The sequence below is a fragment of the Physeter macrocephalus genome, chromosome 5 (genome assembly GCF_002837175.3).
Source record: "Physeter macrocephalus isolate SW-GA chromosome 5, ASM283717v5, whole genome shotgun sequence".
In the NCBI taxonomy this organism is placed as follows: domain Eukaryota; kingdom Metazoa; phylum Chordata; class Mammalia; order Artiodactyla; family Physeteridae; genus Physeter; species Physeter macrocephalus.
This window is the reverse complement of record NC_041218.1, coordinates 13,207,147-13,220,103: the sequence shown is the minus strand read 5'-3', so window position 1 is coordinate 13,220,103 and position 12,957 is coordinate 13,207,147. Positions and strand designations below refer to the sequence as shown.

The 12,957-nt window shown below is 50.3% G+C and overlaps 1 protein-coding gene across 1 annotated transcript in view; it reads left to right on the top strand.

Moving 5' to 3' along the window:
• Window positions 1–12,957, top strand: part of TMEM178B (transmembrane protein 178B) — a 380,965-nt gene that overhangs the window by 336,720 nt on the left and 31,288 nt on the right. Inside the window, exon 4 of the mRNA XM_055084681.1 lies at window positions 9,894–10,031. Coding sequence (XP_054940656.1) covers window positions 9,894–10,031 — 138 coding nt within the window. The remainder of the gene's footprint in view (window positions 1–9,893; window positions 10,032–12,957) is intronic.

Sequence of the window (12,957 nt, the reverse complement as noted above, 5' to 3'; positions counted from 1 at the left end):
TCCGGGGCCTGTGCTCCGCAACGGCAGAGGCCACAGCAGAGGGAGGCCCGCGTACCCCCAAAAAAAAAAAAAAAAAAAAAAAAAAAAAGACTAAAGAAAGTACTTAGTGGCAGTGTGTCTTTAAGAAGGGGTACTCATGAGAAGGAATCTGTGGCCAGGCCTGAGATCAACGTCTTCCATCCGTTCGGTGTGCCTCATTATGTGTACTTAGAACTTTAAAAAGCAGTCGAGCTCACATCTCCCAGAGAACTCAACGTTTCATTGTTAAAGGAATTCATTCTCATTGTAGAAAAGAACAAGCAAAACCCCAAATATCACAACCCAGATAGGCTCCCTGTTAGCATTTGGGGTACTTCTCCCTTGCTTCTCCCACGTGGGTGTACATGCGTGGATGCACGTATGTACACCCGCAGCCTAGGGGTTGTATGGAATAGATAGGCTTGTGCATTATTTTTCATTTAATATTCTGTTATGAACTTTTCCCTGGTCATTGACATTCTTCAGAAGAGTAGTTTTAACAGCTGAATAATATTCCATTATATTTTACCGAATGTTAAATTCTCTTCTGGGGTTTGAAGCGGCACGGAGTCTGGAAAGGACTGAGGAATGGAAAAGGCATGGGCAGATGGGGGCCGTTTCCCAGGCCTGCCTCCGACTGGCTGTGTGACCTTGATCGACTGAAATTCCATTGTCTCCATATCTAAGTCTACAAAATGAGAGAAACAGTATCTTCCTTATAGAGCCATTGGGAGGCTTCACGGGCGTGTCCTATGTAAATTGCCCAGCCCAGCGCCTTGCGTGCGCATAGTAGATGCACAATAAATGCTCATTCCTATTTATCTTCCCCTTCCCCAGGCCTTTCAAATTCTTTGCCATCAACCGTTTCTCAGGCGCCTGCAGCATGTTTCTGGAAAGCACAGTGCTCTCCAGGGTGCCCACGTGTCTTAAAGCTCCTATCTTCTCATTGCTCTGTGGGGACTCTCTGGGGACACATTCTTGCCACCCCGATTTCTGTCCTCTGCACTCAGAGCAGCTGTCAGTGACACGTGATCTAGAGGAGGAAAGTTGGGAGCTTCTCTAGGGTGGAATAGCGACTGTATTGGTTTAGCTCATCGTTCCCGGCAGGAAGACCCCCGAGGACAGAGAACTGGGCGCCCAGTGGGTCTACTCGGGTGTATCTGGTTGGCTGAGCTGCAGTTTCCTTCTCCTCATTCCTGTCTGCAGTTTCTGCTGTTGGCTCAGCAGTGTGGCAGCAGGGAGAACGGAGTCGTTCTTGAGGTTTTTTTGGTTTGGGACTCTGCCTCTCGGTTCTGGGTTTTTTTCCCCATTCTTTCTTCTCTCCAGGCACTTGCTTTAGCTGCTGACCTAGCTTTCTTTCATCAGGCGGGCACAGATTTTGCAATTTGCCTTCCCTTGTCTTGACAATGGATGTGATTTGTATATGGCTGTATCACATAATGTCCCTATTTATGGCAGCTCTCTAATCCGGAGGTAAGGTTGAGGAGCAGGAAACGTCAAGCCCGTCTTCTGACCCAAAAACCACTTCTCATTTCTACAGCAACTACCTTCCCCCACGACCTCTTCCTGACTTGCGGGGACAGCACAGAAAAGGTCTGTTGGGATCGTGATCTGTGGGGTTTCACATGTGCTCATTAAACTTTATGGTAAGGAGCTCCCATGTTGCATGGCTCTGTGCGATCTGGAACCTGAACCTATGTTGATGTTTTCTCTGTGTATACAAAAAAACAAAAGCAAAAAATTACGTTGAATTGTTAAGCAATAATTAATGCTGGCTTTTCAAAATAAGGTTCGAGGGGAGAGAAGTTGGCTTCGAGTCACAGTGACGTTTGAGTCACTGAAGTGGGTTGAATTGGGTAAGCGCATCCTCCTCAGTCTGCTTTAGTCCATGGTGCATACAGTTTTAGTAATCATTACAGGGTGGGACGGTGATCTCATTTAGCAGACATTTATTGAGCACCTGCTCTTGCCGGGCAATGCGCTGGGGACTGGGAAGACAAGGTAAACCAGACACGACCACAGCCCTGAACAAGCTCACATTTGCCGGAGGAAGGGAGACATAAATAATTACAGTAAGACGTGGTAAGTGCTAGAGGAGTGATTATCAGCCAAGTGCTACAGGACCCTTGAGCACTGGACGCCAGTGTCGGCTAAAGCACCCTAGAAGCCTCCCAGACATTTACTTTTTAGGGAAATTTTAAGGATGATGAGAAGCTTGCCAGGTGGAACATGTGGGCAGCCATGTTGGCAGAGAGCACAGCGCCATCAAGGAAAGGGAGGAAAGTGCCAGGCCTTTCAGAGAACTGCAGTTTTTTCATGACTGGAGCACGGGGCTCTTGGAGAAAGATGGAGGCAAAGGGAAGGACAGAGGGCACTTTCTTACGGAAACCCAAGAACTATTTTGTTTTCACCTAAAAATCGTTTCTTAAATACAACTACATCACGATGCTGAACGAACCTATACTCTGGAAGAAAGCCATAGGCAAAACCTTTTAATCGTATGTACAAAGAAGACGTCAACATAGGTTCCTACTCCAGATTTGTGAGCTACTTCTCTGTTTCACTGTTAACTCATAAGATCACTGAAAACTTATGGTCTTGCCCCATGCCTCTTCCTTTTAGATCAGTACAGTGCTCAATGCAAGAGCCCAGGTTTCAAGCAGCCTCTATGGCCCCCGGCGCCTCTGCTATCAGCTGCCGTGGCCTCTAGCTGTTTTGGGGCCCCCGAGGATTAGAAGCATGAACACTCTAGGGTGGATGCATCTCAATATTAACAAAGAGATACATAAAGCCTTCACCTCAGCCTCTCCTGGTACCTGAGAGAGGTACAAGAACAGACCCCAGAAACCTGTTCCCTCTGGGTACCAAATCCTTAATTAGGGGCTAACCGCAACATGCTGCTTAGCTCTTGTATGCTCTTGTGCAGCACGTGTGAGAGATGTGGTGTATGAAAAAAGAGAACCGCTTTAATTTAAGCATCTTCCATTTCTATTTACATTTGTATAGCTCTAGCTTTGTGCCAGGTACTATTCTAAGCAGTTTATACATAATAACTTATTTAATCCTCTTAATAACCCTTTGAAGTAGGCACTGTTATAACCTCCCGTTGTAGATGTGGAAACCGCGATCCAGAGAGAGGGACTAACGTGCTCAAGTGCGCGCAGCCAGCACGTAGCAGAGCCAGGATTCGAACCAGGGCAGCCCGATTCCAAGAATCCGTGCTTGCATCCCCATCTGTTGACTCTCTGTGCGGTTACCCAGAATCGAACCCCACTTCCTTCAGAGATGGTTGCTGTGCAGTAATTGGTTCCTGGAATATTCCTTCCCCTGTGAATCAGTTTGTCCTGAGTTGATCCCACGGCTAACATGTTCATTGCCCAACTATCTCTCTCCACTTCTTACCTTCCAGACTGATCCCCTGGGGCAAAAGCACTGAGTTCTGTCCCCACCACCTTGCTCTGCCCTCCACTTCTTGTGACCTTGAACCCCAAAGGGACTGACTAATTTGTGAATGCATGTCCAGCTCCCAGGGCAGCTGACACTCTTCCATCCTTGTAGCCAAGGCAGTGCTCGTATCAGGCAGAGGTGCCCCGCGTGGCCAGCAGAAGAGGACCATGACCTTGTTGCTTTCGCCATACTCTTCACCCTGGACCATTAATGTAGCGTCTGCCCTCCCCATCTCCCGTCTTTACTGACACAGCAAGGTCTAACCCATACTTATCCTCACCATCTCTGTTGTTGTGTTTTTTTTTAACGAAGATGTTGGGGGTAGGAGTTTGTTAATTAATTTATTTATTTTTGCTGTGTTGGGTCTTCGTTTCTGTGCGAGGGCTTTCTCTAGTTACGGCGAGCGGGGGCCACTCTTCATCGCGGTGCGCGGGCCTCTCACTGTCGCGGCCTCTCTTGTTGCGGAGCACAGGCTCCAGACGCGCAGGCTCAGTAGTTGTGGCTCACGGGCCTAGATGCTCCGCGGCATGTGGGATCTTCCCAGACCAGGGCACGAACCCGTGTCCCCTGCATTGGCAGGCAGATTCTCAACCACTGCGCCACCAGGGAAGCCCACTGTTTTTTTAATGAGAAGAAAATTCCAGTCCTCATCCATTTTTTTGTATGAGTTCTTTAAAGAGCAAATAGAAAGAAATTCAGAGCCCATATATATTTTCCTTCTCTGAGTGGTGTTTATTTAAATGCAGATATCCTGGTTTTCTATGTAGAGTTGCAAGCAATACCTTTCAATTTAAATGTTAATAGGAGTGTAAACTTCAAAATAAAAATTTTTCCACGAGGGAGAACTGCTTTTTTCTGGTTCTTTTTAATGGTTCTCCTGGTTTTCTTCCTCCACTGCCCTCATCGTCCACCCCCTTTCCACTGCACTGAACTAAATTCTTTTTCTAAAAAGTTTAGAATGCACCTTTCTCATTTCGAACATTAGAATGTCAAACATGACGGTCGTGGAATACAGATATTAGACTCAAACCCAACACAATTCATGAAAAGATTTTTCTTTATCTCAGCCTTTGCCTGCCCAACTCACTATTCCAAGTTCTTTCCAAGGGGATTTTTCTTAGGCTGACCCTGCATAATATTTTTCCATGGCTTCAGATAGTTGAGTTAGGTTTTCTTTTTCCTTTTCCTTTCCTTTTCCTTCCCCCCCCCACCTCCTTCCCTCCCTCCCTCCTTGCCTCCTTCCTTCTTTCTACAAAAAGGCAGGAAAAGATGGGGAAAGAAATAACAGTTGACCCTTGAACAGCACAGTTTTGAACTACATGGGTCCGCTTATTTGCGGGTGTTTTTCAAGAGTACATACTACAGTAGCACAACATGCGTGGTTGACTAAATCCATGGATGCAGAAGCGTGGATTCAGAGAAGCTAAGTGTACAGAGGGCAGGCGATAGGTTATACGTGGATTTTCCACTGTGCGGGGGGTCGGTGCCCCAACTCCCCTCTTTGTTCAAGGGTTAACTGTACAAGCTATGTAAATTCCTGGGTGCAAAGTACTGCTGTGAGCACAGTGAGCTATCACAAAGAGTGAAAAAGGCAGTTTCTTACTCCTAAAGAAATGAAATTGACACATGGGATAATGCAGATGGGCAGGAATGGGGCCATCTAGATGTGGGTCATTCCATAGGCAGAGTGGCCTTTGGGATTTTCTCAAATGCAAATAAAAAACAACAAAGATTTAAAGATAATCAAAATAATATCTAATGCCTTAAATCCAAATACGGTGACTATAATAACCTTTCTAAGGACATCGTGGACCAAATTTTGTGTGTGAATGTGATATCTGGCTTCATCTTCTTTTGTTTTTTTATTTTCCCTTTCCTTCATTTCCTTATTGATTATTTTTATCCTGTTATACTTTGTGCATTTTGTAAGACTCCTAAATCTTTTGGAACAAGATAGGACTGTTCATCCATAAATTAGAGTTGATTTTATAATATTAATTTCAATGATTTTGATTCCATTATTATAAGGTATTATTTTTGTTCTTCAGAGAGTTCTTTTCAATAGTATCCTGTTCTTATTTCATGGAGGCAAACTATGTTTCTTCTCTTGTCTCTAGGGGATATTAATAATTTTTAAATTTATTTAAAAATTTTTTTATACAATTCTTAAAGGTTACTTTCCATTTACAGTTATTTTGAAATATTGGCTATATTCCCCATGTTGTACAATACATCCTTGAGCTTATCTTACACCCAGTAGTTTGTTTCTCCTACCCTCACCCCTGTATTCCCGCTCCCATCCCCCCACTGGTAAGCACTAGTTTGTTCTCTGTATCTGTGAGTCTGCTTCTTTTTTGTTATATTCACTAGTTTGTTGTATTTTTTAGATTCCACATATAAGTGATGTCATACAGTATTTGTCTTTCTCTGTCTGGCTTGTTTCACTTAGCATAATGCCCTCCAAGTCCATCCGTGTTGCTGCAAATGGCAAAATTTTGTTATTTTTTTATAGAATACTGAGTAGTATTCCATTGTGTGTGTGTGTATAAATATATATATCACATTTTCTTTATTCATCTGTTGATGGACATTTAGGTTGCTTCCATATCTTGACAATTGTAAATAATGCTGCTCTGAACACTGGGGTGCATGTATCTTTTCAAATTAGTGTTTTTGTTTTTTTCGGATATATACCCAGGAGTGGAACTGCTGGGTCATAGGGTAGTTCTAGTTTTAGTTTTTTGAGAACCCTCCATACTGTTTTCCACAGTGGCTGCACAAATTTGCATTGCCACCAACATTGCACAAGGGTTCCCTTTTCTCCACATCCTCACCAGCATTTGCTATTTGTGGTCTTTTTGATGATGGCCATTCTGACAGGTATGAGGTGGTATCTCATTGTGGTTTTGATTTGCATTTCCCAGTAATAATTTTTAATTATTGTTTCTTTTTCCTGCAGTTTGTTTCCTCAAGCTCTTCTCCTCACAGCTTATGGCTTTTCTCAGGTATTTGGGGCTTCCTGGAAGCCCTGAGTCGGGGGTGGGCTTGCCAATGGGAAGCTTCACTGTAGATGGCTGGAGCGGCTGCTTATGCCTCCCTCGCAACACACAGTGGCAACGTGTCTAGATATTTTCTCTTGTGCTGGTCATCACCAGAAAGGTCTCTCCCAGCTTCCAGGCTATAGGGCAGAGGCAGAGCAGTCTGCTTCTGAGAGCCAGGCAGAAGAGGTCTGGGGTCTCAAGGGTAAGCATTCAACATTCTATATGTGCACAGACACTTGCTCTGTGCATAATGACCCTCAGCTGTGCCGGCCAGCCCTCACCTGAGCTTGTCGACCCCCAGTCCTAAGTACGCCCACTCCACCCTGGGGGGTGGGGGAAAGTGGGTAGCCCCAGAGGTGTGGAGTGGGTGAGGGGAGCTAGGGTTCTAGTCCCAGCTCAAACAACTTGTACCAAATCCTTGTTTTATCTCCCTCCCCTCTGCTTAACTTCCTGATCCAAAGGTGGTTTTTGATGCCAGTTCCTGAGCCTTTTGGGGATTTGGCAGGATGGTTTTCAGCTTCCCCTCTGCTGGCTCTCACCTTAGCTCTTTAGTTCTGCTGAGGCAATTACACTGTCTCTCAGCTTTACGGCTTCCAATCTTCTGTTGCCGCTGTCTCCTTTCCTAGTTTCCCCTTCTGTGTGAATTTCTGTCTTAAAAAAAAAAAATCTTGTAACTATAATCCTGGCTTAATTTGGGAGGAAGAAATACTAGATACATTTATTACATTTTAACTTTACTTTCCCACACAACTCAATGACCCACCTCACTCCTTTTTTTAGTTCACTGGTTTGAGACTGTTAATAAATTATTTAACTTCTTTAAATCCTGCAAAGTAGGAATATTTCTCATCCTACCTACCTTATAAGTTGTTGCTGCAGCTGCCCTGAGTTACCATGTGGGTCTGAGGGCAAAATAAACAGCTGTACGTGCATGGCTCTAGCAAAATCAGTCTCACAGGGTGATGGTGAATATCCTCCCAGGTCAGTGAAAATACTCAGACCTGACCTCTGGTTTTCATCCTTCTTTCCAGATCAACAACTTAACATGACCCTCGGCTTTTGTTGACCAAGCCTTTGGGAGACAGCAGAGTGTACCTAGCTGTGTTGGAGGCACAGCCCTCCCTGACCCGGGACACAGATGGCTATTATCTGTCTCAGGACTTTTGGAAGAGGAATTATTCTCTCCATTTCCCTTCCTGCCTTTTGCTCTGTTTTCTTCTAAGTGTAAAGCACTTTGCTTTCGTCCACCAACAGCAGTGCCCTTCCCTCTTTTATGATTTGCATTTCTCTTTTCCTGCCCAGGCCACTTTTCCATCCCTGGCCCAAGTGCACATACCTTACAGGACCCCGTCTCCATTCAGTCGCCCAGGCAGTACCTTTGGTCCCATGGGTCTGCACAGCCCAGGGGCCGGTACCGGCCAAGTACAGCAGGAAGGGGCTCTGGGGCTTCAGCAGGTTCGTCCTCTCTAGTGCTGGCAGAGGGGCCGAGATTTTTCCTAGAAACCCTCCAGTTACTGAAAAGGGAACCATTGGTTTCACAGGGGCATGGAAGAAAAAATTCCTGACCTGTTTAAGGGGATATAAATCTCCTTTAGACCGAAAACACCCTGACCTCTCTTTTCCCATTCCCATCACCTGCTTGCCCTTGACTACAGGGGAGAGTGGAGGAGGCCCCCAGAGCAAAGCGTAAGGGACATGACTGCTGCCTGGCTGGGCAGGTAGTCCCGGTCAGCAGGGGTGGGAAGGACCAAGGAGAGCTCCGTAAAGCAGGAACGGGCTCTCTGTGGGTTTCTGCCTCTGTGACAGGGCCCTGTCAGGTCCCCCCACCTCCTCGGGGGGAGCCTCCGCTGCTGTTCTCCTTCCCACCCCACCCCCAACCACCTTCCTCCCTGGAGGGCGGGGAGGCGGCTGCCAGTGTCTGATTTTCAGTGTCAGGTTAAGGCACGTGGACCACATCCGTCTCCAGCGTGAGGGCGGCGGCAGGGAGGGCAGGAGGCCTCAAGCCAGACTGTGCCAGGGATCCTCTGTTTGCTCTGCACTGGAGTGAGAGAGAGGCGAAGAGGGGACGTGATGCCTGTGAGGTGCTCCCCACGGAAACCTGGGTGTGCGTTTCCCGGGGATGAAGAGAGACCGTCCGTGTTTGCTTGGATGCGGGGGGGCGGGGGGGGGGTGTTGGTGTAACACACACACACACACACACACACACACACACACACACACACACACACACACACACACACACACACACACACACACACACACACGCTCCTCCCTCCCTTCCTCCAAGAGAAGGGAATGCCCAGGGGATCTCCAGGCTGCTCTGAAATCCGCACCTCCCACCCCTTAGGGCAGAGGCCCAGACAAAGGGCTCCTGTTGGGAGCCCCATTGCGGTGTGTTACTCAGGAGGAGGTAAGAAGGCCAGGTTCCAGGGGAGGCAGGTGGGGTGGAGGAGGCACCGGAGGGCGGGGCTGGAACCGGGAGGAAGCCAAGCCCAGCAAGATGCTGAATGAGGCTGACATGGCAGCAGCTCTGCCCTCTCCCTTCTGCTAAAAATACCACCTTTCCAGACGGCCCTCCTCCCCCCACCCCGTGCCTACGCCAGGCTTTGTCTGGCGGGTCACTGGGGCGTGGAGCGGAGAAGGGCCTGATCTGGAAAAACCGCGTTGACCTGAGGAAGCCTCCTCGGGGGTACAGTCTGAGAGCAGGAAGCATGGTGCCCACCCTGCGACCTCACGTGCAAGGGAAGCTGAGCCCCTGGGGGCTGGGCTGCAGGAGGAAGGCGATGCTACCGGCAGCTTCATGCTCACACCTGGCCTCCTGGGAGACCAGCAAACCCTGGAGGGAAGGGAGGGAGTCCTTGGCAGGTGCAGCCAGACTGCCAGGACCCAGCCCAGCTCTAAGGTCCATTTGTCTGGTTCTCACTGCCTGGAGAGGTGAGTCATGCTGGATTATGACCGGGGAGCGAGCCGCTCAGATCTGGGTTTGTCGCCCTGTCCTACCGCTCACTGTATGGCTTTCAGCAACTTGCTCCATTTTTCAGATAGGAATAAAGACAGTACCTATCTTAGAAGGTTGAGAGAGAAGCCTTGGGAAGGACAGCGCTGTGCCTGGCACAAAGGAGATGCAAAAGAAATGACAGCTATGATGACGGTGATCTCTCCCTGTGCTTCCGGACCAAGCTGTCCCAGCGTGTTTGCACGCGAGGAGACAGTCACCACTGCGGGCTCTGCCCTCTGCAAAGGGAGCCTGGTTGTACCAACCTGTCTGTAGAGGGCAGGTCGCCTCCCTGCCCCCGCGGGGCCCTGCCCGCTCGCCCGGGGCCGTGGTGCACTGGACCCTGAGTTCCGGCCTCTGGCGCTAACTGTTGCCTGCCTGCTTCCCCGCAGACCTGCGTAGGATGACAGCCGGCTTCATGGGCATGGCGGTGGCCATCATCCTCTTCGGCTGGATCATCGGCGTGCTGGGCTGCTGCTGGGACCGAGGCCTCATGCAGTACGTGGCAGGGCTTCTCTTCCTCATGGGAGGTAAGACTTGGGGGCCGCGGGATGGGGGGTCCTGGTTACTGGGATTCCGAGAGAGTGGCTGGTGGGCGTGTGGACGGAGGCCCAGGCTCGGCGGGGCCCTTCCATTCACTCATTCAGCGAACATGTTTTGAGCTCCTCTTAGCCACTCTCCACTGCCCACCTGGTGTGGGAAAGACTGTGGCGATGGCGTTGAAAGAGGTGTCAGATCTGGGGCACGTGAGAACCCAGGGAATACTCGGGCGTTTTATGCACATACTATACATACTGTACTTGGGGGTGGGCGGCAGGTGCTCTCTGGGCAGTTTCCCCTTCAAAAGCGCACCTTTACCCTGGGTTTATGGGTCTTAACGCTGCTCCATTTCCAGACGAGGCGCTTAAGGTGGTAAGACAGGGCTAGACCTTCGTCACATGTCTCCCTTACCCTCTGTTACTGTCAGGGCCGTAGAACCAATCCCAGCCTTATAAAGGGCTGTGTATAAGCAGAACTGTATAGCTATGAGGGAATAGGTTCCAGTCCACGGGAAGTAAAAGTTAATCCACTATCTACACGTGTCGCTTTTCTCCCTGAAGAGCTGAAATGTGCTTTTTGGTCTCCTGGTTTGAGTCTCAGTCTAAAGGCGGAGCTCACCGTCGGTACACCCGTCACAGCGCGCTCCTCGGGGAGAAGTGGCTGCGTGACTTGCATGGCGTGGGGAAGAGGGGGCATTGGGCTTGGACGGAGGGAGTTAGAAATATGTGCGGGGAGAAAGGACAGTGAGTCCCATGCGTGGAAACCCCCGTCAGGTAGATGGTAGACACCACGTGAAGGGCCTGACTCAGGCTCTCAGCAGGGGCAGGCGGTGGAGGGGTGGGTCTGGCTGGAGAAAGGAGGCGGCTGTCCTTCTAGGTGGACGCAGAGATCTGGGGTTCGGTGAGTGAGCTGTGGGCTGGGAGAGGAGGAGGAGAGTTGCAGGGCTCCACCTCGTGCCTGACCGTTTATCCTTGTTCCCCCGAAGCACAGACCCCCTGTGCCTCCCAGACCCTCTGCCATCAGAGTCAGCTGCCCCTGCCCAGCACTGCCTCCCTGTGCGTCCCACAGCGGCACTTAGGGCAGAGGCTGGGGAGGGAGGGGCACGGTGGCTCCTTCACCCCTCCTTCCGGCCTCCCGCTGAGACGGGGGCCCCCAAAACCAGCCGCACCACCTTTTCTGCACCCGGGTGTCCTCTTCTCTGAAGCCAGGGTCACACTGGGCCCGGGATTTCCATACTCAGTTTTAGCAGCACGGAGTCTTTTTTGTTGCCGCCTTCCAGTCCGAATCTTCTGTGGACCCCAAAAAGTGAACAGATAAAAGTGGAGTGGCTCTGTTTGTAGTGAGTGTTCTCTCTAAGACTCTTGTGGTTGTACAAAGACGGGCGCCAGTAAAACGGGGCTTTTCTAAGGCTCTAGCGAGGGCTCCCAGGGATCCGAGAAAAGCTGAGCAAACAGGCCTCGGGCAGAGCGGGAATCCAGGAGCCCTGGGAGCCGATACTCTTTCATCTCTGCCTCTTCCGAGGTGACCGTCATCCCCTGCACGGTCCCCTCTCCAGGCCGGCGCTTGGCTCACATCCTGCCCAGGTGCTAGGTAAGCCTTCCATCTCTGACAGCTCCCAGAGAAAGACACAGTGATGGGCCCACTGATCTTTCCAGGCCGGGCCACACATCACTGTGACTTGAAGAGGGGGGGTTCCCTGGGACACTTCCCACGCACCTGAGACCCTGGGTAGGAACTCTCCCAGAAGAGGATGCGGGGCAGACAGTGGGGGGCAGGAGGGTGCCTGGAGCCCTGTCCCCTGTTTGCTAAGGTACCGCCCAGGAGCCTAGGGCTCTGGGGACGCCAGGAAAGCCCTTGGGCTGGACTGGGGACCTGAGGCCCCTCCCCACAGGGAATGAGGGAGGGTGTTGCTTCCCTTCTGCCTGGTTAGTGGTTCTTAGTCACCACACGGTCGAATCACCTGCAGGACTTTCAAAAGTACTGATGCTAGGGCCTCACCCCAGACCAATCCAAGCCGAACTTCTGGGGGTGACGTTCAGTGAGGGGTGAGCGCTGGGGGAAAAGATGACCTTTAAATTTCCCTCCAGCTCTGAAACGTTATGTTCTGGGCATGAATCAGTTGGGCAGGGCCTCTCATGATTTGTTTTCTTCTTTCCCCCGATGCCCGCCACCCGCCCCATTTTATGACTGCCTTGGGCAGCATCCGACAGGGAAATGCTGTCACAGGGCTTCGGTTATTACTGTGGGGGCCCATCCGAGCCCTGATCACCGAGGCTCCCAGCTAAACCCACTTCCCCAGCACGTGCACGCCCTTTCTTTTTCTTCTAATGGAAAAACCATAGTTCATAATAAAATGTTAGCATCCGGAAGAACTCTGGGGCAGCTGCTGTCCTAAGAGCTGTTTCTTCCTGACGGGAGCATGGTCCTGGTTGGAGTGGGGCCATCTCATCCACCATGGGGCTTTGTTACCTGTGTCCATAGGTAGAACTGTCCTCTCCCCAAAGAGGCTGGGGAGGGAAGTGGCGTCCACACACCTCATGGGTACCGTCCGAGAGGCCCCAGTAGGAGAGGAAGAAGGACAAAGCCGCTAAGAGCTGACCCCTTGAACCCTGGTCTTTTGGGGAAGATAAAGCTCTAGGCGGGGGAGGGCACCCTCTCCCTTTTCAAATTAGTGCCCTTTCCCAGGAGGCTCGACACAGCTTCAGGGGGTCCCAATGCCCAGGGCAGCAGCCGCCTGCTGACCCCATACGTGTGGTTTAGTTGGAGCCTGGGAGGAAGCCGACTCAGTGTAGAAGCTGTACCTGCCCCCATCCCTGCTCAGCACCCAGAGCTGCTGAGAGGTTGGGTGCCAACCCCAAAATGAAGCCTTGTCCTGTAGAACCCTGTGTGTCAAAAAGAGACATGTCATGGAAGCAA